Source organism: Cavia porcellus, unplaced genomic scaffold (genome assembly GCF_034190915.1).
Source record: "Cavia porcellus strain 051 isolate PalLab524CR breed Dunkin Hartley unplaced genomic scaffold, mCavPor4.1 scaffold_19, whole genome shotgun sequence".
NCBI classification, from domain to species: domain Eukaryota; kingdom Metazoa; phylum Chordata; class Mammalia; order Rodentia; family Caviidae; genus Cavia; species Cavia porcellus.
The window spans coordinates 63,494,006-63,515,904 of record NW_026947502.1 but is presented as its reverse complement, the minus strand read 5'-3'; the positions used below and the strand labels follow the sequence as shown (position 1 = coordinate 63,515,904).

Below are 21,899 nucleotides of genomic sequence, written 5' to 3'. Positions count from 1 at the left end.
AAGTACTTGAGTATAAATATATGGCATTTTATTTCAATTTTTGTATGCATATTACTCAAGCAATTAATTATATTTTTCATGGTACATCAAATTTTGATATGAAATTCATATGTGAAATGAATTGGAAATATTTACTTCCCTTTCTATTTTGCAGAATATTTTGAATAATACAACACTTACTTTCTTACCAGCTAAGAATAATTATGCTTTAAAACAATTGGTTTCAACACCTTTGCAAGGATAAATCTTAAACCAAACTTTTCAGTTTCTTCTTGTCATTGATTTATTCAAGTTTTCCATCTATTCTAGAAATATATTTCTTCTCAATTTTCATTAAGTTAAAAATTTAACTTGTCATTAAGTTGTACATAAATAATACTGTCAAACTCAATCACTTTTGATATTCAAATTTAATATTACATCTTTTTTTGTTCTTTGTTTTAGCATTTCCTTAATGTGTTCACAAACACATTAAGAGGAGGAATCAGTGGCAGAGATACAGATATTACAGGAGGGAAGAAGCAGAAGTAACCTTGCATAACTTCAGAGGCAAGAAATAAAGCACAAGAAAGCTGCAGTTAGGCTGTGCTTTGTGGGATCCCTTGATCCAGGGAAAGACATTGAGCATAATATATTAGGACACCCAGGACACCCTGTGGAGAGGACATAGGGTCAGAACTGGAAGCCCCAGCCACCAGCCAGCACCTGCAGGATCTAGTGGTCAATTTTAACCTATTTACTGGGTTAAGGAAGAAATACAAACCTTGTACAGCATATGGTGTGGCTTTGAGTGTACCACATAAGTGGTGACCAAAAAGACAGAGATGAACCCACAGAGTAACTCAATTTAAGATATACAGTCTTCAATAGCACTGGTTCTGGATTGGCTCACTCTCTCTTCTGGGAAGAAACAAGTCTTGGCTTTCCAGCACCTCTGGCCAAGCACTCCAGAGACTTCTTCAGTGTCCTTCTCCTCCCCTGAGAGGAACAAGTTCAGGAGGTTGCAATCTATCCCAGGCTGGTCCCAAGGTCCTGGACAGAGAAGATACTGAGCCAGCTGAATTCTGGTGTCCCAGCCACCCTGTGACTAAGTGGATAAAATAAATGGCTTAGAGAACAGCAGCCTAGTGCAAGCTCAGTGATGAGCAACCTGCTGCAATCAGCTTCCCCTACCTCCTCTGAAGCAGAGCCTCCTGCCCAGTGTAGAGCTCACTGGCACAGGATGAAGGTTCACTTTCCGCAGCAGCCTTCCCTCAAGTACCAGCCTCTACCCTCCGCCTCTGCAAGGCCTGAGTAGCTGCTTTTTGCACCCCATGGGAAGCTAGGGAACACTCCTGCAGCCCACTGGCTGTCCTGCTGCAAGAGCTCAGCCTGGCTGTCCCCACAGCCAACCTGGAACACCATACAGAGCCACAGCAGGTTTCCTTGAAGAAGGAAGAAACATGACACTCAAGTTGAGCTGATCTGCTGGGCCAGGCTGAGTAGGTGAGAGGGCCTTTGGCTCAGAGCAGGGACTCAGCAGGGAATCCTCCAAGACAGGGAAATTAGCGGGAAAGGGTTGAAGTGGCCTCCCACCCTTGGTGCTCCCAGCATGGCATGACTGAATCCCCAAGTGACTGATTCCCCATAACTGATCTGCTGGGCCCTTATGCTGACTACAGTGATCACAGCCTCCACAGCCTCAGGAAGGATGTTCTCATCACACTGCTTCCCAAGGTGAGCTGGGGTGCAATGCATGCTGAGGCCTCTAGAGGGTGGTCAAGGCCCAGACCTAGGACTTTCCTAGACCTGGGGGAGGGTGGCAGGGACAAAGGATGGGGCTCATGAAAAGGTCAGGGAAAGAGAGATGGGAACAGACAGGGGGAAAGAAATCCCAAGGAAGGATCATCAGAAAAGGATCAGGAGGCAGCCCCGAGGCTCCAGGATCATGTGGAGGAGAGACAGGCAGCAGTGAGAGACCAGGCATCTTCTGATTTTAGAAGCCTTATTCCCACCACAACTAGTGGATCCTGAAACTCTTAGTGAGGTAATTGGGCTTTGTGTGGCTTCCCATGGAAAGCTTAATTGTGGCCTCAGTTTTTTAGCCATGTTACCTTCCCTAGCACTCACCTAGGCTGACAAGGTCGCCTAAAGAGACAAATGAGAAAAACCAGACAGCTTCTCTTTCTGAGCCTTAGTTTCCCCGCCTGAACAGCTTCAGCCATGTGGGAGATATAGAAAGAACCTGGACTAGTGCCTATGTTAACCTGCAAAGCCTGAGCAGGAGCCATCTATAGCTGTCCTTTCCACTCCAAGATAATGCAGGGTCCCCCTGCCTATTAGACCTGTTAAGAACACAACCATTAAGTGCCCCTGGTTAGAGCACAGTGAGGAAGACTTTATGACTGACCTTCTTATCCACACTTACATTTACTGTTACCTAAAGTGAGCCACAGTCTAAAAAGATTGAAAGAACATTTCCAGAAATGAATAATTCCTAAATTTTAAATTGCACACTGGTTAGAAAGCTTTCTGCTACAGTGCAAAACACCTGAAATAATCAAATTAAAAGAGAAAAGGTTTATTTTGGCCAGAATACCAGAGTTTTCCATCCAGGATCACCTACCCTTGTTGATTGGGCCTGTGGTGGTGCAGTGAATCACAGCAGCAGCACACAGCAGAGGAATCTGTTCACCTCCTGGCACAGACAGAAACGCTCCTGAGGTCCCCAAATCCCCCTGAGGGACATCCCCCAGTGACTTAACTTCCTCCCACCAGGCCCCAACTCTTAAAAGTTCCACATATTCTCAGTAGTACCAAGGTTGGGGGTGAAGACTTTAAGGAGAGCCCTGGCTGAAAATCAACCAGATGCCCCCAGTGGGAAAAAATTTGAAGGAAGGAATTGGCCAAAAGAAAAGATATAAATACATGTTAAAACTCATGCATGTGTAGAATCTATAAACAGTTTATGAGAACTGATCTTATGACACATGATGAAATGAAGAGATACTTTGAAGAAAAAGAGACATTAAAATATCCAGTGCTGATCCTGGAGTGTCATAATGTGAAACCCAGCATTAGTATTATTCTTTGTTCAGAGTAATATTAGCCTGCTTGGGTTTATTCAATCTCAGTAATTGAAGATATGGATAACTGCATGTATGTTTAAGTGTATAGGATTGACAAACATGTTGCTAAGTTTTGTTGGACAGTTGAACAGAACTGCTTGCAGTCTCACTGTTTAAATTCCCACTTTACATGTTCCATTTTTGTATCTTGAACAACTATTTGTAAAACAACAATATATAAACATCAACTAGTGATTTCTTACAGTTAATTTTTTTCTGTGAACATATATATTATTTCTACCTATTTTCTATTTTGTTTAGACTTTCTTTAAATAAAATTTAAAAAAAAATTAAAGAGAAATTAGTTTCTACAATTAAATAATAATTTATTGGAACTAATAGGATGCAATGAAAGCAACCCTACAAGGAAATTTATGGTACTGAATTCCCATGTCAGAAAAACAGAGCAAGTTCAAATAAACAACCTAATGTTGATCCTCAGACTTTTAGAAAAAGAAGAGCAAGAAAAGCTCAAAACTCACACAAATGAGGAAATTATAAAGATCAGAGAAGTAATTAATGCAACGAAGACCAATAAAACAAAACAAAGAATTAATGATTTGAGGAGTTGATTCTTTCAAAAATTAAACTGACAGATCCTTTGCCAACCTTGTCATAAAAAGATAAGAAATGATTAGTCCATGCAATTAAGAGTATAAAGGGTGTAATCACGACAGATCTTGTAGAAATCCAGAAGGTCATCAGTACCTACTTTGAGAACCTGTATACCAATAAGCTGAAAAACACAGAAGAGATGGACAAATTCATAGGAATACATGAATTATCAAAACTCAATCAAGAAGATATAAAAATTCTAAATTAAACCATATCAAAAAATGAAATTCAAAGTGTAATTAAAAACCTACCAACCAATAAAATCCCAGGCCCTGATGGATTCACTGCTGAATTCTATAAGAAATTTAGAGAAGATGTAATACTACTACTTCTCTAACTCCTTTATGAAATTGAAATGGAAGCTCCTTACTTTCTGGAAGCAAGCATTATCCTGATACCAAAACCAGAGGACACTCACATTATAGAAGTCAGAAAATACATTATCATTATGAACTCCTTTACAACAAAGTCAGCCCATTCTCTAGGCCAAATATTGTTGGAAATGTGGGTATAAACAAGTGATCACATACACAAGAAGCCAAGATTCCATGAATTTTGTAGGTATAGCCAAATATTATTTCTTGGTTTGCAAACAGAAACTTCAATAAGTGTTATTTGCCACACCACCTATCTATTCCCAAATGGCAGAACAGGAGTATAGCTTAGTATCTTTCCAATGCCAGCCAAGATTATTATGGGGTATCTTATTTGTGAATGTTAGTAATATAGAATAGTAACATTTATTTTGGAGACATGGTATTTTAAAGATTCGTTGAATCAGGGAACACAGACTCTCAAGTCCCTATGTCTTTCATTCTAAGTCCCACTGATCACGCTTTATAATTGAGGCATTCCCTAAAGTTTCCATAGCTCACAACCCTCACTTTTGATCTGAGCAGTACTGATTAGAGTCCTACAGATACTACACATTGTCAGAAATTCCTGCTGTGTTGAATACAGGTTCTTCCCAACTTTGTCTAGTATTGTTTCATCCACTTGTGTAACACACAATTTTTTAAAAGTTTCCCATCCTTCTCCCTCTTCCTGAAATAAAATTCCCTCTATCTGTCCTGTTTTTGAAAATAAACTCTTCTATACAGAAGGTCTTTCTTCACTGACAGTAAATTCAGTTTGTCCTACAGTGGTCCTCTCTTCAGTGAAGTTGCATTTAATTCCAGAATTTGGTCAATTTTGATAAACTTGCCATGCATACTGCCGTTTTTGTGTGTGTGTGATTTGAATAAAAAGAGTCAACCCAAAGTCCCTGGGCATCTGTGAGAATCAAGAGAGCTGAGGTGACTCTGAGGCAGGTGGAAGCCTGAGTTGAACACAGAGCTTCTTGGAATCCCCTAGGATTCACTTCATGTGAAATGGCGACCATCAAACTATTATTGTGAATTGACATTTATGTGACATCAGTATGGTCGGGTCCTGTGCAGGGGTTATTCGGCCAGGGAGGCAGTGTAGATGCTAATCAGAACAGGTTTTGCTGTGGCTCGAATCCCAAATTGACCACTATATCCAGAACTTTATCATATCTTTCTTCTATTATCAATACTGACACAGTAATCTAATTGGCTGGATCCAGTTAATATAGTTTCTTCAGGTGGGAAAACAGCAGCCAGTCCTGCCCCTGCCCGTGTGTACTCCAGCGGCCATCCTAGAGCTCTCTGTGGGTAACTAGCTCAGGTCTGAAGACAACAGGACAGTCCCACCCCATATGCACTCCAGCCATCATACAGGCTTCCCATGCTGGTAGCCAGTGCAAGCAGGAAAAAGTAGTGGTCAGCCCTGCACCAGTGCATCTGACGGCCACTATCAGCTAACTCATAGCCAGCACTGGCGAGGAGCACCAAACAATCATGATTTGGGGAAATTTTAGTCAACACAGGAAGTGCCTCACTACCTGTTGTCCCAGAAGAACCCATGAACATGCCAAGATAAAGAAGCAAAAGGCAGTCTCTGGCGTCTGACCCAAGCAGAGCAAGCCCACAAGATGTAAACATGGAAGAGATTAGGAGCTGCACTTCTGAAGTTTCTGAAGTGATGGCCACTGAAGTAAAGAAACAATTTCATGACACTATAAAAGAAATTAGAGGGGGCTGGGATTTAGCTCAGCGGCATAAGCGCCTGCCTTGCAAGCAGGCAGTCATGAGTTCGATCCCCGGTACCGATAAAACAAAAAAGACAAAAAAAAAAAAAAAAAAAAAAAAAAAGAAATTAGAACAGAAATGCTATCTCAGGTAAAAGAAGAAATAAAAACATGATAAAAGAATTGCTAAGCAACTCTAAAGACGACATAGATAAAAAAAAGTAGAGGAGCATAGGAAAATGAGGGAAACCTTGGAGGAACAATATAAAAAAAGATTCAGAATACTTGAAACAGATTCAAAAAGGTATCCAGGAAATTAAAAACTCCTTTGAAAGCTGTCAAAACTGCTTGAAAGAAGCTGAAGATAGACTTTCAGATCTCGGGAAGACAGGTTTGACAGCTTGTGATTGTGAAAGGAAAGATCTCTTAAAAATAACAAAGACCAGGAAATAGCAATACAATGACTGCAAGATGATGCAAAGCAAAATAACTTAAGAATAACAGGCGTCAGTTAAAAATCAGAGGTCAACACAAATGACATTAAAATTCTATTTACAGAAGTAATAGCAGCATACTTCCCAGACATGGGAAAAGCACATGTTATACAGATAAGTGAGGCATATAGAACTCCAGCTAGCTACAACCAACATAAATCTACACGCAAACATACAATAACCAGAATGCCAGAAATTCAAAACAAGATCAAAATATTAAAAGCTGTTAGAGAAAAGAAACACATCATCTATAAAGGAAAACCCATCAGAATCACAGCAGACTTCTCTACACAAACCATCAAGTCAAGAAGAGGTTGGAATAAAATATTTCAAGTACAGAAAGGAAACAACTTCCAACCCAGATTGACCCTATGAAACTGTCTTTCAAAATTAATGGAAAACAAGATACTTCCATGATAAAGAACAAGTGAAGGAATTCATAACCAACAAACCAATCCTATAATAATACTGAAGAACATTCCACAGAGAGATTTAAAAAAAAAAAAAGACCAAGGTTCCAGCAACAGTGGTAGAAGGGGATCACCTAGTAGGACAGACAGTTGAATGGAGGGGAAAATTAGGCAGCCAACAGCAGAAAAATAGCATGGCAGAGATGAGCCATTACATGTTGGCCATAACCATTAATGAAGTTGGCCTCAATTCTCCAATAAAAAGAAACACAGGCAGAGTGGATCAGGAGACAGGAACCATCAATATGTTTTATAAAAGAATCATATGTAACTCAAAAGGGGGTTCACTGACTGAAAATCAAAGGAGAGAGAACAATGCTCTGTGACAGAGAACCAGAAAGAAGTGGGGGTAGCTTGCCCATCAGCTATAGAGTGGATAAGAAAGCCATGACACTTTTATACAATGGAAAACTACTCTGCTATAAAGAAAGATAACCTTGAGCCTCTTGAGGTCATGCTCAGGGGAGAAACATTTCAGAGTCACATGGGTGAACATACTGATGTCTCCCTAGTATTAAAAAATTAGTTAGTAGGACCCAAAATGCACAATAAATATTTTGAAAGTGAAAGGGGAGGAAATGTCTAAAAAAGGAAGGCAGTGGCCATTGTTAATATATTACTGTGTTTTAAAATCTTGTATTGTTTTAATTGTTCTGATTAGTCTGGTTTTAATCTGCTTTCTTATGTTTGATTTTATTATATCTGGTGGCATGGACAGCTATTTCAAAGATGTCCTGTATTGCTTTCATTGTTTTGTTTCGATTGATTTTATTCTACTTTGTTTTGCTTGACTGTGTTGTGTCTAATGGCATGGTAGTCACTGATGTTTTCCTATTGCTTTGTGTTGAGGTCCTACATTGCTTTCACTGTTTTGTTTTGACTGGTTTTATTCTGTTCTGTTTTCTTTGGTTTTGTTGTGCCTGAAGGTATGGACAGTAATTTTGAAGATAAAAAGAGACATTATAATAGCCATTGTAGATTTTCTTTTATCTTGTTTTGAAGTCCTGTACAGTGTTCATTGTTTTGTTTTGATTGACTTTATTCTGTTTTATTTCATTTGATTTTATTCCTCTTCAAAGTAGGGTCTGCCTAAGTCTCAGCACTCTAATAGGCTGACATGAAGGATCAAAAACTTAAGTCCATCTTGGGCAACTCAATAAAAACCCTGTTTCAAAACAACAAAAACTTGTAAAAAGGAAGAAAAGATTTGGCCCAGTGCAAAGGTCCTAGGTTCAATACCCAGCATGCAAACAAACAAATAAATAAATAAAACCAAACAAAAAACCCTCAGATCTGTGCTTCAAGAAAATTTGTTTTCTGTGCTAAAAAAAATTGCTGTTACCTCAGCAAGGGTATTAAACTTATGTTCTGTACAGTATAACTCTGAATTTTGATAATCCTATAGATGACTTTTAGCAGTTTGATCACAAATTAGCTCCTCTGCAAGACCCATTCCTTCCCAAAATCTTTTTTATCTTTCTCAAAGCTTCATAACATTCCCAGCCCCTTAGTTTAGTACAATAGCTCTTTCCTCATTGGAAACACTGTTATTATGAGGATTATTATTACCCTCTGCTTCCTTCAACACAGTCTCCTATAACTTCCCTTATAAAACATGTTGCCTTTTCCTCCCACACAGAGTTGCCTCCATTTCTACTTTTAGTTTTTGTTACCTATCCTTTGCAATTGTATTGAGTGGATACCACCGAAAAGTAAGTACCAGAGACTTTCAGTTTCCTTATCTGAAAACCCCAAGAAGGACTAAGGATTTCCTGTGCTTTCTTAACCTGTTCATCCCCACTGCAGATAGGTCCATCCAGGTATAGGACAGCAGTACACATTTCTCCTCACTCAGTACTACAACCCATCTAAGCACACAGCCCTGAGACGGGACTGGGAGTCATTCAACATTAAATGTGCCCTTCCAAGATCTAAGCACTCTCACCCAAACATCAGAATTCTTTGCAAGGTGGGAAAAGACGGCATTGTGAAGATCTACACCCACCACATGGGAATCACTATCCTTGGTCCTTTGCCCTGCTAGCTGTCCCCTGCCGCTCACATCAGGTTCCCCTGTCTTTGGAGACAGCATCACTGTCCCCTGATACCTAACTAAGACAAAATGCTTCCTCAGCTGTGGCCAGAGTTCCCCAAGTTACAAGAGGCCTATGCTTCTGATTATTTATTAGATCAGACCTGGGAGACAAATAAATGGCTGATCCCTGGGAAGACAGGCTACTTGTGCAGGAGGTACTTCCTTCCCATCAGAGCATCTAACTCCATCCATTCGTTTATTCTTAGTTTACTCTTATAAAATGCTCTGGGCAACCCAGGTATAGGGGACACCAAAGCTAGGGAAGACTCTGCAAGAGTAGCCATGGAGAGGGCTGGTCCCCAAGGCCTCTAGTGCCAGGATGCCCCTAATTACCACCAAGGAGGTGAAGATAAAGGTCTGCTCCAGGGCAGGGTCCAGAACTTCTCAAGGCTGTTAGTGTTTGAGAAGAGAAAAGAGTCTGTCTAGGTGTAGAGAGAATTGCTTGCCCACCCCAGCCAAAGTGCCTCCATCTTGTAGTGGGTACCCATGTAGCTGCCATGGCTCCTGCCAGGTGCTAAGGCTGTGCACCCATCTGCAGTGCAACAAGGTCATTACCACCACTGCTGGACAGTGCTTGCTGAGACTTGCGGGGTTCCCAATAATGGTTGGATGGGAATGGATGTCACAACTTTTCCCCAACCAATTCTTGTTTTAATCTTTGCTGTGTTAATCAGTACCCTCAAAACCGGTAGCTGAACAAAGGGTTGTTGGCAAATTTTGTGGTACTACAGCTCCCATGTCATCCACTTCTCTTTGAGAGACCCCTAAAAAAACTCAGTTGCACCAAAGTGGTCATTCTTTGGTCTGTCGGCCTTCTCTCATGGAAGGGGATTTTTCTTTCTCATGTCTCGGAGTTGCCTGAACCTGCTGGACTGCCTACCTTGGCCTTTGAGTCATCAGCTGGACATGAGGAAGAGCTCCAGGGTAGAGCCTCAGGAGGGTTCAAGAGGACTAAGGAGGTATGCGACTCATCCCGCTTTACTGCTTCAGATGGGGCCTTCTCCAAAAAGTACTATGTAGAAGAAGGGAGGGCAGTGGGTGAGGAAGCAGCTCCACTCACAAGTTTCAGGTTTAAAACTGAGAAACAAGCTTAGTGGCCACAGAGGAAGGTCCTGTGCCTCCACCCACAGGATTCAGTCCACTCAGGCTGTGGTCCTTTCTCCAAGCCCTGCCCTGCAGTGATGTGCAGAAGGGCGGTAGGAATTCAACCAAGAGCCCCAGGCCCAAATCAGAAAAACAGACACAGGGGAGGACATATCTATGAGTCATAAAATTGCTCAAGGTTAGAGGATCTGGATGTCCACAAAGATGAAGAGCTAAATGCCTTCCAGAAGGCCTCTGGAGACTGGATCACTGTGAGGGATCTTGGAGACTCCTGAAGGTCACATCCTCAGGCACAAGATAGCCAGATGTAGGTCTACCTCACAGTGGCATGGACACTGGACCATGACCATACCATTGACCCAGGCCCAAGTCACTTTAATGACCATTGTCACCACATGGAGTCCAGCCAGCCAGAAAGATCAAGATAACCACACCCTCCCTAGGGTGGGCCTTGATCACTCTCCTAGCACAAGATGTGCGTGGGCTGCAGGGGCTGGCCTGGGCACAGGGAGGGTAAGCTAAACCAAAGAGGATGCTGTCACACAAGGCCAATATCCAAGTCTCAGTGTGGAGAAAAGACTCACCCTGTGTCCCTTGGCAGTCCTGGAGAGGTCAAGTGGACAGAATAAGGGGCTACAGATTCATGAAGGGACAAACAGTACCATGCATTGGTCCCTCTACGGGAGAGACATGGGAGTCAGGGGCACAAGTCGAGTCCGAGTAGGTCTGCTACAGCATCACTCTGGATGGTGACCTCTTGGGGACCTCCTTCAGGAAACATACACTCCAGCCTCCTATGTCCAGGGAATGCAGCTGTTCCACAGATGAGTGTTCGAGGCTAATCTAAACTGCACAAATACTGCTCACACAGCCCAAACCAGGCATGGCACAAAGGGAGCCAGCCAGATGCCCTATAGGGCAGTTTGCAAGAAATGACCCCACCAGAGATACTAGGCCTTGACAAGGCTCCACCTTGGCCATGCACAGCTGCTGTCCTCTACACACAGCATTTCAAAGGCATGTGAGCCACCATGTATACACATTGACATGTACTATACTTACCACACACTTGTACACACTCACAAGTGCTGCATACACCACACATATACGCAAACCATACTCATACCACACACATACATATCATGCACTCACACATACCACACATACTACACACAAATGTACTCACACCAGGCACACACACATACACTCAATACATGTACACACACCTGCACAACTCACACAGATATACATACGCTCACACAAATCACGCATCACATTCAAAGATGAACGTGCCCCGGTCTTGCCTTGCCTGGCCTCCTTTCCCTACGTGTCCCAGTCCAGCTTTTTCTGGCTTGCCCAACATCTTGCCTCACACCCTGCCCTTGTCTCCCCTTCCCCAACCCTCCTTCTGTGTTCAGAGCTAAGTAGTCCCTTCTGTGGACCCCCCCTTACTGTCCACAGCCACAGTTCAGAACTATGGCCACACACCTCAGTCTGGGTGTGGAAGAAAAGACTCCCTGTCCATTGTCCCTGGGTAATGCTGGGGAGGTGAGGTGAGCAGAACGGGGTGACGCAACTACTGCTGTGAGAAATACGCTACAACAGAGTGAGGTGCGACTGTTAGATGGTAGGTGGCCCAGACTGGGACACCCAGGCCCGGTACACAAGGTCTGTAGGAGTGCCAGATAAACAGCCCAGCTTGAAGGCCAGCTCCTGCCCATTGTGCGATGTCTCCCAGCAGGCCCCTCCAAAGAGGCAGGAGGCAGCCCACAAGCAGTAGCTGCACACTGGATGAAACAGCACTTGGTGGCTGCTGAAAGACAAAAATACATGAAAGATACATGTGGTCGGGGATTTAGCTCAGCGGCATAAGCGCCTGCCTTGCAAGCCTGTGGTCATAAGTTCCAGCCCCGGTAGCAACAGAAAAAAGAAAAGTACATACAGAACGCAGGGGAAACAGTGGAATCGCAGGGGAAGCAGCAGCTGAGAGGGGGGCTGAGAGGAGTGGCTGCAGGGGGGGGGGAGCAGAGAGGAGGCTGTGGTTCATCCTGGCTGGGGTCCCAGAGCAGTGAAGGCAACTGCCTGCACAGAGGGGAAGAGGGTCTGGGCCAGATGGCCCACAGAAGCCACCGACTACATCCTGAGGCAGCTGGGCCGGGGCAGAGATGAGGCTCTGGAGCACAGGTGCATCCTCCCGCTCGCCCCGCGCTGTGCCACCGTCCTCCCGAATGCGGCCCCCACACTACCCAGGGGGGGGTCTGGCCAGGGCCCCCCACAGGCCAGGTGTCAGCGGCTGTTGCAGTGCCCTAGCTGCCCATTCAGCCCCTCCAGGGCGGTCCTGCAAGGGAATGAGAAGGACTAGCGGGCAGCGCGCTGGGGGTCTTGGAGGAGCGGGTCACAGCATCTCTCCGTGTGTCACTTGGAGCCTGGAGACTTTCCTGGAAGGCTCACCGGGTAAAATCTGGACAGACTCCAAGGCTGGCGGGGCGGGTACAGGAAACAGTTCCGGGACCCTCTGAAACCGCGGCGGGGGTGGTCCTCAGCCCGGCCCCGCCCCGCCTCGCCTCGCCCCGCCTCTGCTCGCCCCCGCCTCTGGCCTAGCGCGTCGCCTACCCCGGAGTGTTTGCGCGCTGATCCGAGCTCAGCAAGGCTGGGTCACCAAACCTCTTTCGGTGAGTCGCCCGCGTCCGTTAGCTCCTAGGGCCTGGCAAAAGGTGGGAGGGAGCTCAGGAGGGCGCGGGTCGGGGGTTGGGGTGGCGGCCATCAAGAGGCCGGTTGCCAGGCTGAGTCTCCGCTCCCATCCCCCACACCTCCCTGTTTCCTGAGGTCCAGGACTGGACCTGGGGCCAGGGTTTGTGCTGCCACCAGGGCCCAACAGCCAACTCTCCAGCGTGGGATAGACTGGTGGATGGAGAAGCACAGGATCTTGGGAAAGTCCTTAACCGGAAGGGGAGGATGATGGGCCTAATGACTGATTATGCTCGGATTGAGCCCTTTCCCGTGGAAGAGAAAACAACTCTTGGTTTGGGGTCAGGTTATACTTGTAAATAAAGTGCGCTGCCACACCTGTACCCTTCCCATTCCTTCCTACTTCTTTTGCTGGCTGCTCAGGGGCCCTCTCTGAGTTCAGGGTCCTGGGTGTCACTGCCAAGGGCCTGCTGGTTCTCGCTGCGATAGGGAGCATCAGACAGACTCCCCTACCCTGCCAGTGCTTTAGCTCAGCTCTGCAGAGCTCGCTAGGTAGGTGCCTCACAGTGGACAGGGAGGGATGCCACCCAGCCTGCTCCTGGCTGTGCATGCTAGAGCTTTCTTGGAGACAGCTCAGGGCTCTTTCTGGCTAAAACCTTACTTCCTGGAGGAGGAATTGTAGACTGTGCCCTCCCTGGGCTGTCGGAGGCAGAAAGAGGCCCAGCCAGGTTTGGCACTGATGTTGGCCCTAACTTTGAGCATCTGGAGCTCTTTCCAGCCCCAGGATGTCAGTGTGTTGCCAGGCCAATGGGCTGACGGGCTTGGTCAAAGGCCTGAATCTGAGGCCTGGATTGTTCACCTACCTGCCATCAAGTAAGAGAAAGCTTCTTTAAAAAGTGGAAAAATGATGAGTTTTATTCATAATTTGGCCAAATTAGGAGAACAGCTTGTCCACTCTTGTGGAGCTTTCAGACGCACACTCCAACATGCAGGGCCCAGACTGGGAACACTGAGTCCTCCTTGGCCCCAGAGCTTGGGGGTGGAGTGGTGTTTTTAGCTGAAGAAATTTGGAGAAACAGCTTATCTTTTTTTAAATCCTAATTTTTAAAGATCCATTTTAACCTTTCAGATAAAGGCTGAAGTCCTCAGGGTCCTGGCCTGTGCCCCAGCCCTCTTGGTCTTGGCCGGCCCAGATCTGTACTCCCCAGGATTCCTTTTCCTCCCCTGTCCAAGGCTGATATGAGCCAAAGCCTGCCTCCAGCTTGCTCCATCCAGTGCCACAGACGACAGCCCTACAGAGGAATCCTGGTGCAGAGCCCACAGCCATCAGGAGTCCCTACCTAGCCAAGATTCACCTGTGCCCTTCCTGCTGTCTCCTCTCTAAGCTGCCTCCCAGCCATGGAGTGGGTGGAAGAGCCTCACTGAGGGCACCCCTATGGAAACAGGAAAAAGGGGAGCAGGCCCCCAGCCCTCATCCACAGGGAACAACTCAGTGCCATAGCCCTCTACAAAGCCCCTAGGGCACCACCTGAGGAGTGGCTTGGACTGTGGGCACCCAGCTAGCCAGTACCATTTCTGATCACCACTCCTCTATGTCAGGACCACCAGCAAGGGCTATTCCCCCGGGCTTTGGTTTCTGCCAGATTCCAAAAATGTTGATGGTACCCCAACCTGGCCTTGCTGTTCCCAGATCTGGTGATGGAGGTTTGTAACTAGCTGGATGCTGGAAGGTCCCTGTACAAAGTGTGGATGCCTGACACTTGGGAAGAGAGAGGTGTGCCCAGTCACACCTCACTCTGGGTCCCTGGCCATGGATGGCCAGCCTGGCTCTCTAACAGCTGCTTGTCTCACAGCCACAGCAAGACTGGTTTCTTTGGCTTTGTAAGCCCTCCCCGGATGTTTGTCCCCTCAAGCATGAAGGTCTTCCTGCCAGTGCTGCTGGCTGCCCTCCTGGGTGTGGAGCAAGGTATGGTGCCTGGGACCCTAGACTTCTTCACAGGCCAAGCCTTCATAGATTCCCTCTCATGGCTGCTCTGAGCAGAGACTAGAAGTCCTTCCAGGACAGGGCCCATGAGGATTTCTGGGTTCTCCTGGGCCTTCTAGAAGCCTGGCCATTCTTTTGTCACCCTGTGTTTGGGGGTCACTTAAGCTTGGGAGGGCCACAGTCTGGTGTCACCAGTAAATGTCCACAGACAATTGGGTGTCCAAGGCTGGGCTAGGGGGGTACAGTGGAAGACTTCCCTGAGAGTGAGAAAGGCATAGCCTGCAGCATGTCCCTCCTTCTGCAGCCCACTCCCTCATGTGCTTCTCCTGCACTAATCAGAAGAGCAATTTCTACTGCCTGTGGCCAACCATCTGCTCAGACTCTGACAACTACTGTGTGACCGTATCTACCTCCGGTGGCATTGGTAAGTGCTGGTAAGGAGTGGCCAGACCTCAACCCTGTTGTCCCCACTTACCTGTTTCCCCAGCCTGAGGCCAGAGCTCTGCAGGGGCTGTCTCTCTCCTCACAGCCACTTTTTCCATGCAGGGAAACTCGTGGACTTTGGCTACAGCCTGAACAAAGGATGTTCTCCAGCCTGCCCTGGTCCAAGCGTTGATATTGGCGTGGTAAATGTGGGTACCACGTGCTGCTCAAATTCTCTGTGTAACTTCAGTGCTGCTGGAGGTGGGCCTCAGACCAGTGCCCTACTGATGAGCCTTGGGCTTCTGCTCAGCCTGCTGTCAGCCTCACTGTGGCTGGCCCCCTGAACTCCTTACCTGATGCCCCATGCTCCCCCAGCTCAGGAAGAAAAGCCCAGCTCCTTCCAGACACCAGGAGGCTATTGGAGCGTCCATCTCTTTCTCATTGCCTGATCCACCCCTTTGGACACAGGGCCAAACCCACCCCTGCTCCAATGCCAACTGCCTCATTTCTGGGCTCCCTCTAAAGTCGTAGGGCCTTAGGGATGGGGCTTAGTCCTGTAGACACCCAGGAGGAACACCTAAATCCCAGGTCCTTTTGGCAGGCTGTTGGTTGGAGGGATGTATTGGGGAGGGCAGGACAAGTTTGGGCCCAGTGGGGGCACCCTGGAAAGCCCCTTACCCTGGCATTTCTGCACACACAATGCACTAATTTCAAGATGTTGCTAATGCCCTCAGCTTCAGGCATCCATCCAAGATTCAGCTGAGACCCTGTCTGACCCACCCTCACGTGGGTGCCCTACTGCTGCTTTGGTGCCTCAAATAAATGGTTTTCCCACCCATTCCTCCTCTGCACTGCTGTCCTTGTGCCCCTTCCCCCTGCCAGCAGGGCCCATATGAGGAAGGAAGAAGCAGAGATCCTCAGGTTGAGAAGGGCTTGGGTATCCTCTCTGGTACAGCACAAACTGAGCCCACTAGGTTGGTTGGGGAGGATAAGGGCCCTTTAAATTCACAGCTAGCTGCTTATGAAGTCTAAAAGGGAACCCTGACCCAGGGACTTACACAGGTCAAGAAAGAAGGTCATGGCCCCAATTTGGGGACGTGGAGACCAATGGTGCTTCAGTGAGCCTGGATTGAGGAGGCTACTGTCCCAGGCACAGTCATTCTAGGCCTGTGGTAAGACTAGGACAGGCTGGACATAGTGCCAATCCCTAGATCCCCAGCTACACCCACTCAGTAACTGAATTGGTCTGATTGTGTCTACTTGACCTTTGCAGATAAAACATGGTTTGAGCTCACAGGAAACATGGCCCAGGGCAGCAGTTGTGCCTAGACCATGGGGCTCTTGACAGTGGGCTGGTAAGGAACAGGGGCAGAAGCATGCAGGAGGCTGTTCTCCTTGAGTCCAGATGCCCTTTGCAGTTTGGTGTTTTGCAGGCACTCCCTAGGTCTCAGGTTGGGGAAAGCGGAGCCAGGGCAGGGTCTGCTCCAGGACTGTTCTGGCTGTTCTCCTGTGTCAGAGGAGGATCTAGCAGGGAGGTGGGGCCTGCTTGTGGCCATGATCCCCTTCCCCAGTCCTCCATATAAAACTATGCCACATTCCATCTGGACAATGGGCATGTAACAAACAAGTCTCATAAAGAAAGGAAATGTCACCAGACATCTCACCAAAGACACAAATAGAGCACCTCATCCTATGGCCCAAGAAACCCCTTGCTGATGGGTCAGATGACCCAAGAACAATGCAAACACTTATAGACAGCCTGAAATGTGCCTAACAGGCAGACAGTTAAAGTCTGGTGAGCTCTTTGGCCACCTTAACTCATTGTTTCTACACCTGCTGCCACTGTCACATAATCCCTTGATGATTTGCCTCAGGGTGTGTCTCATTTTAAGTCACTGCTTGTCCAGGTGGCAGATTGTGTCAGTGTCCTAAGAACCCCACCCTGCAGGGGGATGGTGGTCTTCAGGAGGCTCAGGGTGGGCATCTGAACCCTGTGAGTTTTGTATCTTTATCATTGCCACCAGAGCAGGGACCAAGTCTACGACAGAAGGGCAGTGTCAGCCTCACACAAATAGAGGTATCTGCCCAGGGAAGCTCTGAGAAGGTGGCTGCCTGGTTCCAGTTAAGCAAGTCCAGGGGGAAGCTGGGAATCACGGTTGGGAAGAACAGTGCCTGCAGTGTTAAAAAGCAAGAAGAACAAAGGTGGGAGTCAGCCTTCCATGGTGCTTTTCTGGCCATGGCCCTCAGGCGGACAGTGCTTCTCTGGGCCTGGTCTCAGGGTACCTGGGTCCACTCAGGGTCAGGAGGTAGGATAGCACTCCAGGGACAAGGGAGTCACAGGGACACTAGCACTCCCTCCTGGTACCATCTGTACCTGTGACTCTTTTCATTACTCAGAGGAGTTGAAGCTACTTGGCTTTCTCTGGTCTGGGACCTCAGGGCCCAGGTTTCCCTCTGCTCTGCTTTAAAGGGCAGGGTCCTCTAATGGCTGAGGTCCAGGCAGCCTGGACCTCCTGGGGTAGCTGGTACTCCTGTCTGGTTCCTGCTGCCTCAGGAGAGTAAGAAGGCTGAGGGGTCTGCAGGGAGAGCCTGAGTCATGGCCCCTCTGTGGAGGCAAGGGGAGCCTAGAAGCTGAGTTTCCATTTCCTGAGCCAGGAGGAGGGAGGGAAGTGAACTGTATACAGAAACAGGGTCGGAGGTGGGGGGAACCCTGGTGCTGAGTTTCCATTTCTCACTCCTTGAGGCAGGAGAGGGTGGGGCACAAAGGGAGGCAGGATGAGAGAAGGGAGGAGCCCAAAAGGTGAGTTTTAGTTTCCTGAGCCTGCAACTGGAGAGGGAGAAAAGAGATTGAGGGGGAGGATTGGAAGGTGCCTAAGGCTTAGTTTCCTTTTGTTGAACCTGGAGGGAAGTGGGGGGAGGGTTAGCACCAAAACTTGCCTTCAGGGGCCAGGTGTGGGTTAAGGCTCCAGGTTGGGCATACCAACCCTGCCCCTGAAAAGGCAGGAGCTCCTCTTTTCCTGTTTCAGTTGCCCATGTGCCCCAGGACAACCTCCACAGAAAAATCTACCCAGTTCCTGCCATTCTCAGCATGTGCATGCAGGTGAGATTGCTGGCTCCTCAAAACCCAGGCCCTAGCTAGCCCTCAGCTCTGGCCTGTAGGAACACCCCTGGCTTCAGGATTCAGAGTTGGGCGCCTCCTGCCTACCCTCTGCCCCTCCTCCTGCTGTCCACTCTGTGCCCAGGCTATAGTCTGCTTCATCCAGTGCAAAGGCCCTGTCCCACACCCTTCCTGGTAGTGTTGCTTTTCACAGTGACTTCTAGGAAGAGACCCCAACTATGGGAGCCTCTGCATTAGGTTTCCTTGTGCTTGAGGCCTGAGAAAAAGGTTGGCAAACCAGGTTTGATGCACACCTGTTAATCCCAGCACTCTGGGTGGCTGAGGGAGAGGGTAGATTCAAGCCCAATCAGGGAAATGTAGTAACTAGGGAGAGAGTAGGGGACAGGCCTGGGAAGAAGTCCAAAGTCCTCTTGTTTAATTCCAAAAACCCTTTAAAAAATTTATTAAAAAAAATTGTAGACCTGACTGGCAGTGGCCAGACTGCTTTTCCAAGGATGGGCTTGTATGAGCTGATGACATTATCAGGAACTACTGGGAAAAGCACAAACTCCAAGTCCCTTAACCTGCTACTCATTAAAGGCATGATTTGTGTTCTGAAATAGGGCCTTTAAAAAGGTTTTTGCTGAAAAAACAAAAACAAAAAATACTGTGACTGTTCAGTTGGGCCTACAGATGCCCAGTGGTAACTGAAACTAGTGTAGAGCTTGGCCTTCATTTTGTGTTCTTATTACCTTAAACTGTAGACACAGGTGCATCACCAGACAGGGTCCAAGGTGGGCCTCAAGGCAGAGATGAGAACCTTGACTCACACAACCCATGACACAGGTTGCAAATTTGCCGACTTCTGCTGCAGAAAAACACTTTCCGTGTTGAGTCAGTAAAAGACATAAAGGGATTAGGCAGAATTTTAAAAGCACACACTCAACAGAAATAGAGTGGGGGCCCTTAAGAGAGGCACATTATCTTCTCAACTGGGAACATTTATATTAAGCAATATCCTGAGGACATTAAAAAGATGGCCCATCCCTGGAAAGGGTAGTAGCCCTTTTTACAGGATGTGAAAGGTCCGAGTCTATTGTGGTTTTAAGATGGATAATTCAAGCATCCTTTGAATTCTGTCAGTCTGTTCCTTTAAAATCAAGGCTTTACTCTTTCTCAGTGAAACTAACCTTCAGACTTTCAGTATCCTTAAGGAATTTGAGTTGTCTTGGGTCTGAAAGGACAGGAGCACAGATTAACCTAGGGAATGTAGATACCAATAGCCTTGGGTAACATTCTCTTCTACCTCAGATTTGCTACTAATTGACAAGACAATAGTTATTAGCTGGCCCTAAATTTACCTAGTTACTACCTCATTGTCCTTCAAGATGAGTGCTCAACAGGACACCACTCACATCATTTTCAGGATTCTCAGGGACATCTGATTCCACAGGGTCCCTAGAACAACTCTTACAGCTGTTGGCCTAAACTTGGGTCTTAGGAAAAGCAGAGCTTTACATGGCTCAAACAGCCACAGAGACCATCATTTTTTGAGGCCATTGCTTTATGGTAAATGAGTCTCACCTCTCAAGCTGTGAGGATTCCTGCAGAGTTAAGAAACCAGTGCTGAGGTAGTGATCAGCCACGCCTCAGCCCAACACCATATAGCTGGTCTCTGTCCTTTGGTGAACAGGCCAGTCTGATCCTCCTCTCCAGACCTGCTCACCTTTCAGCTCCTCTGGCTGAAGCCCTTTCCCTATCTTATCTGACTCCTTGCTTGAGAGATGGACTTGACCTTGGTCAGAGCTCTACTCCCCTTCATTTTCTCTGTTCAAAAGCTTTTGCCTCTCAGTTCATACTGTAACTATCACCAAAGCAAGGAGGTGCAATAGCTGGTGACACTGGGAGGGGCCAAGGTAGGACCGGGCGCTGTCTACATCTTTCTGGCCTCTGAGACCCTGGGCAGGGCCAAAAGAGATTTAGGGCCTCCAAGGGGTGATTACCAGGTGGGGAGGGTCTTTGCTTTAGATCACTAATGGAAAAGGAACATGACTGCATGACTGCACAGACAAAAGCTTTAATTGGAAGATAAGAGAAGACAGGGTAAAGACTGTAGCTTTCCAGGGTAACTGGAAGGATTGCAGTACTGATGAAAAGGATCAGACTGGTCTGTTGAAAGAAAAGAGACTAATTTTATGGGGTGCTATGGTGTGCTGCGGTCCAGTCGATCATTATCTCAAACCTGATTTCATAGCCCAGGTTGAATCCCTGTGACTTGAGAGGCAGCTTGATTCCCATGAATCCGGATGTCTTGATGGGAAATTTCAGTTATGTGAGGTTTCTGGAATCTAAGGTGACCCTACGTTTATAAATCTCTTACCTTGGTATCCTTAGTCTTAAAAGGGATGAGATAGTTCAGGTAAATTTAGGACTAACAACCTTTGCTTTACCAACTCTTAGACAAACACTTCTGAAATGATTAACATGCCTGTATTTGACAAGTTTACAAGCGAAGCTAAAGCTCTGTTCTACTTTTAGTTACCTATTGGGCATCTGTAGACTCAAGTGCGGTCACTGTTTTTTTAAAGCACGAGCTACTGGTAAGTCCATGTCAGCTTTAGAAGAAAACACAAATTGTCCTTTTGATGAGTAACAGGTGAAAGGCCCTGGAGTTTGTTCTTTCTCCATGTGGTGGGTTTTGTGTCATGACTGTGTCATTGGGCACCTGTTCCTGGCATGGCAGGATGGGAGGTCCCTCAAGGATACCCAGACATCTTCTATCCCAATCATCCCTTGTCCCGTCTCTGTGCCCCCAGTCAACATCTCTGTCCAGCCCCACAGAGACCCACACCTGCACCTTTTGAGACAAACAAGGGGGCAGAAGATTAATCCCCTCAAAGGTGCTGGCAAGGGGCAGCCAGGCTGCCAGGGGTGAGAGGACAGAGCCCCTGCGACACTGTTGGGTAGAGAAAGTCTGGGCCCTGTGAGGAGTCCCCTCTACGTGGCAGAACCAAAATTGGGTCCCTGGGGGTCCTAAGACTAGGAATGGAGCTATGGAAGAAGAAAAGCCCACAAGTGAAGACCCTCCCTCCTACCTGACCTCTCCATTTTGGGAGAGGACCCAAAGATTCCCAGAAGATGACTGAACACAGATGTGTCCTGCTCACCCAGATCAATCATAGGTTACTGTCAGCCAGCTGTCTTGTCAGCTGTGCTGCTTGCCTGGAAAACTTAAAGCCTGGATGCTGAAACCAAATATTCATAGCTGCCAGTCACAGAAACATTACACTCCCCACAAGGGAATACTGGCCCTCTGGACCTAAGTCTGGAGTCATATTAACAACGTTGGACTCATTGTAGTCTTGTATGATTCAAAAAAAAAAAAAAAAAAAAAAAACCAGCACCACAACAGATATGACCATCCCCAAATTAGGGAGGAAACAAAATGGCACCTGATCCTTAGAAACCCTTCCGTAAAAAGCCCTGAAGAGAGAGAGCAAGCACCAGGCACCATTGTCACCAGCCCTGATAAAACCTAGGTCCTACTGTGTCGTAAGGAAGTGTCATTGAATAAGCTCTCCTGCTGCTTATTTATTTATGGACTGATATGACAGTGCTGAGCAGGAGAGGAAATTTCAAATTTGGTGACAGCCTGACATGACATTTAGGGTGTTAGGGTGCAGGCCTGAGTAGGGGTTAGTGATCTGGAAGACCCCGTGGTGACTCCGGC

At 47.0% G+C, this 21,899-nt stretch overlaps 1 protein-coding gene and 1 long non-coding RNA gene across 2 annotated transcripts; one reads left to right on the top strand and one right to left on the bottom strand.

Annotated features, from left to right (window-relative positions):
* Positions 1–391: 391 nt before the first annotated feature.
* On the bottom strand, positions 392–12,352 carry LOC134471674 (uncharacterized). The gene is made up of 2 exons (XR_010041251.1): positions 9,754–12,352; positions 392–2,677 (listed from the first exon to the last, which is right to left on the bottom strand). It is a non-coding gene; the product is annotated as an uncharacterized LOC134471674 (long non-coding RNA).
* Positions 12,353–12,511: 159 nt separating this feature from the next.
* Positions 12,512–15,910, top strand: LOC100732073 (lymphocyte antigen 6E-like). The gene is made up of 4 exons (XM_003463666.5): positions 12,512–12,649; positions 14,519–14,631; positions 14,954–15,073; positions 15,196–15,910. The coding sequence occupies exons 2-4, from the start codon at positions 14,562–14,564 to the stop codon at positions 15,414–15,416; spliced, it is 411 nt and encodes a 136-aa protein (XP_003463714.1). The 5' UTR covers positions 12,512–12,649; positions 14,519–14,561; the 3' UTR covers positions 15,417–15,910.
* Positions 15,911–21,899: the final 5,989 nt, after the last annotated feature.

Excerpts from the sequence above, each read along its gene's own strand:
- LOC100732073 (XM_003463666.5), top strand. The coding sequence starts at position 14,562 with ATGTTTGTCCCCTCAAGCATGAAGGTCTTCCTGCCAGTGCTGCTGGCT. Across the intron at positions 14,632-14,953 it reads CCTCCTGGGTGTGGAGCAAG|CCCACTCCCTCATGTGCTTC; the intron begins GTATGGTGCCTG and ends CTCCTTCTGCAG. Across the intron at positions 15,074-15,195 it reads ATCTACCTCCGGTGGCATTG|GGAAACTCGTGGACTTTGGC; the intron begins GTAAGTGCTGGT and ends TTTTCCATGCAG.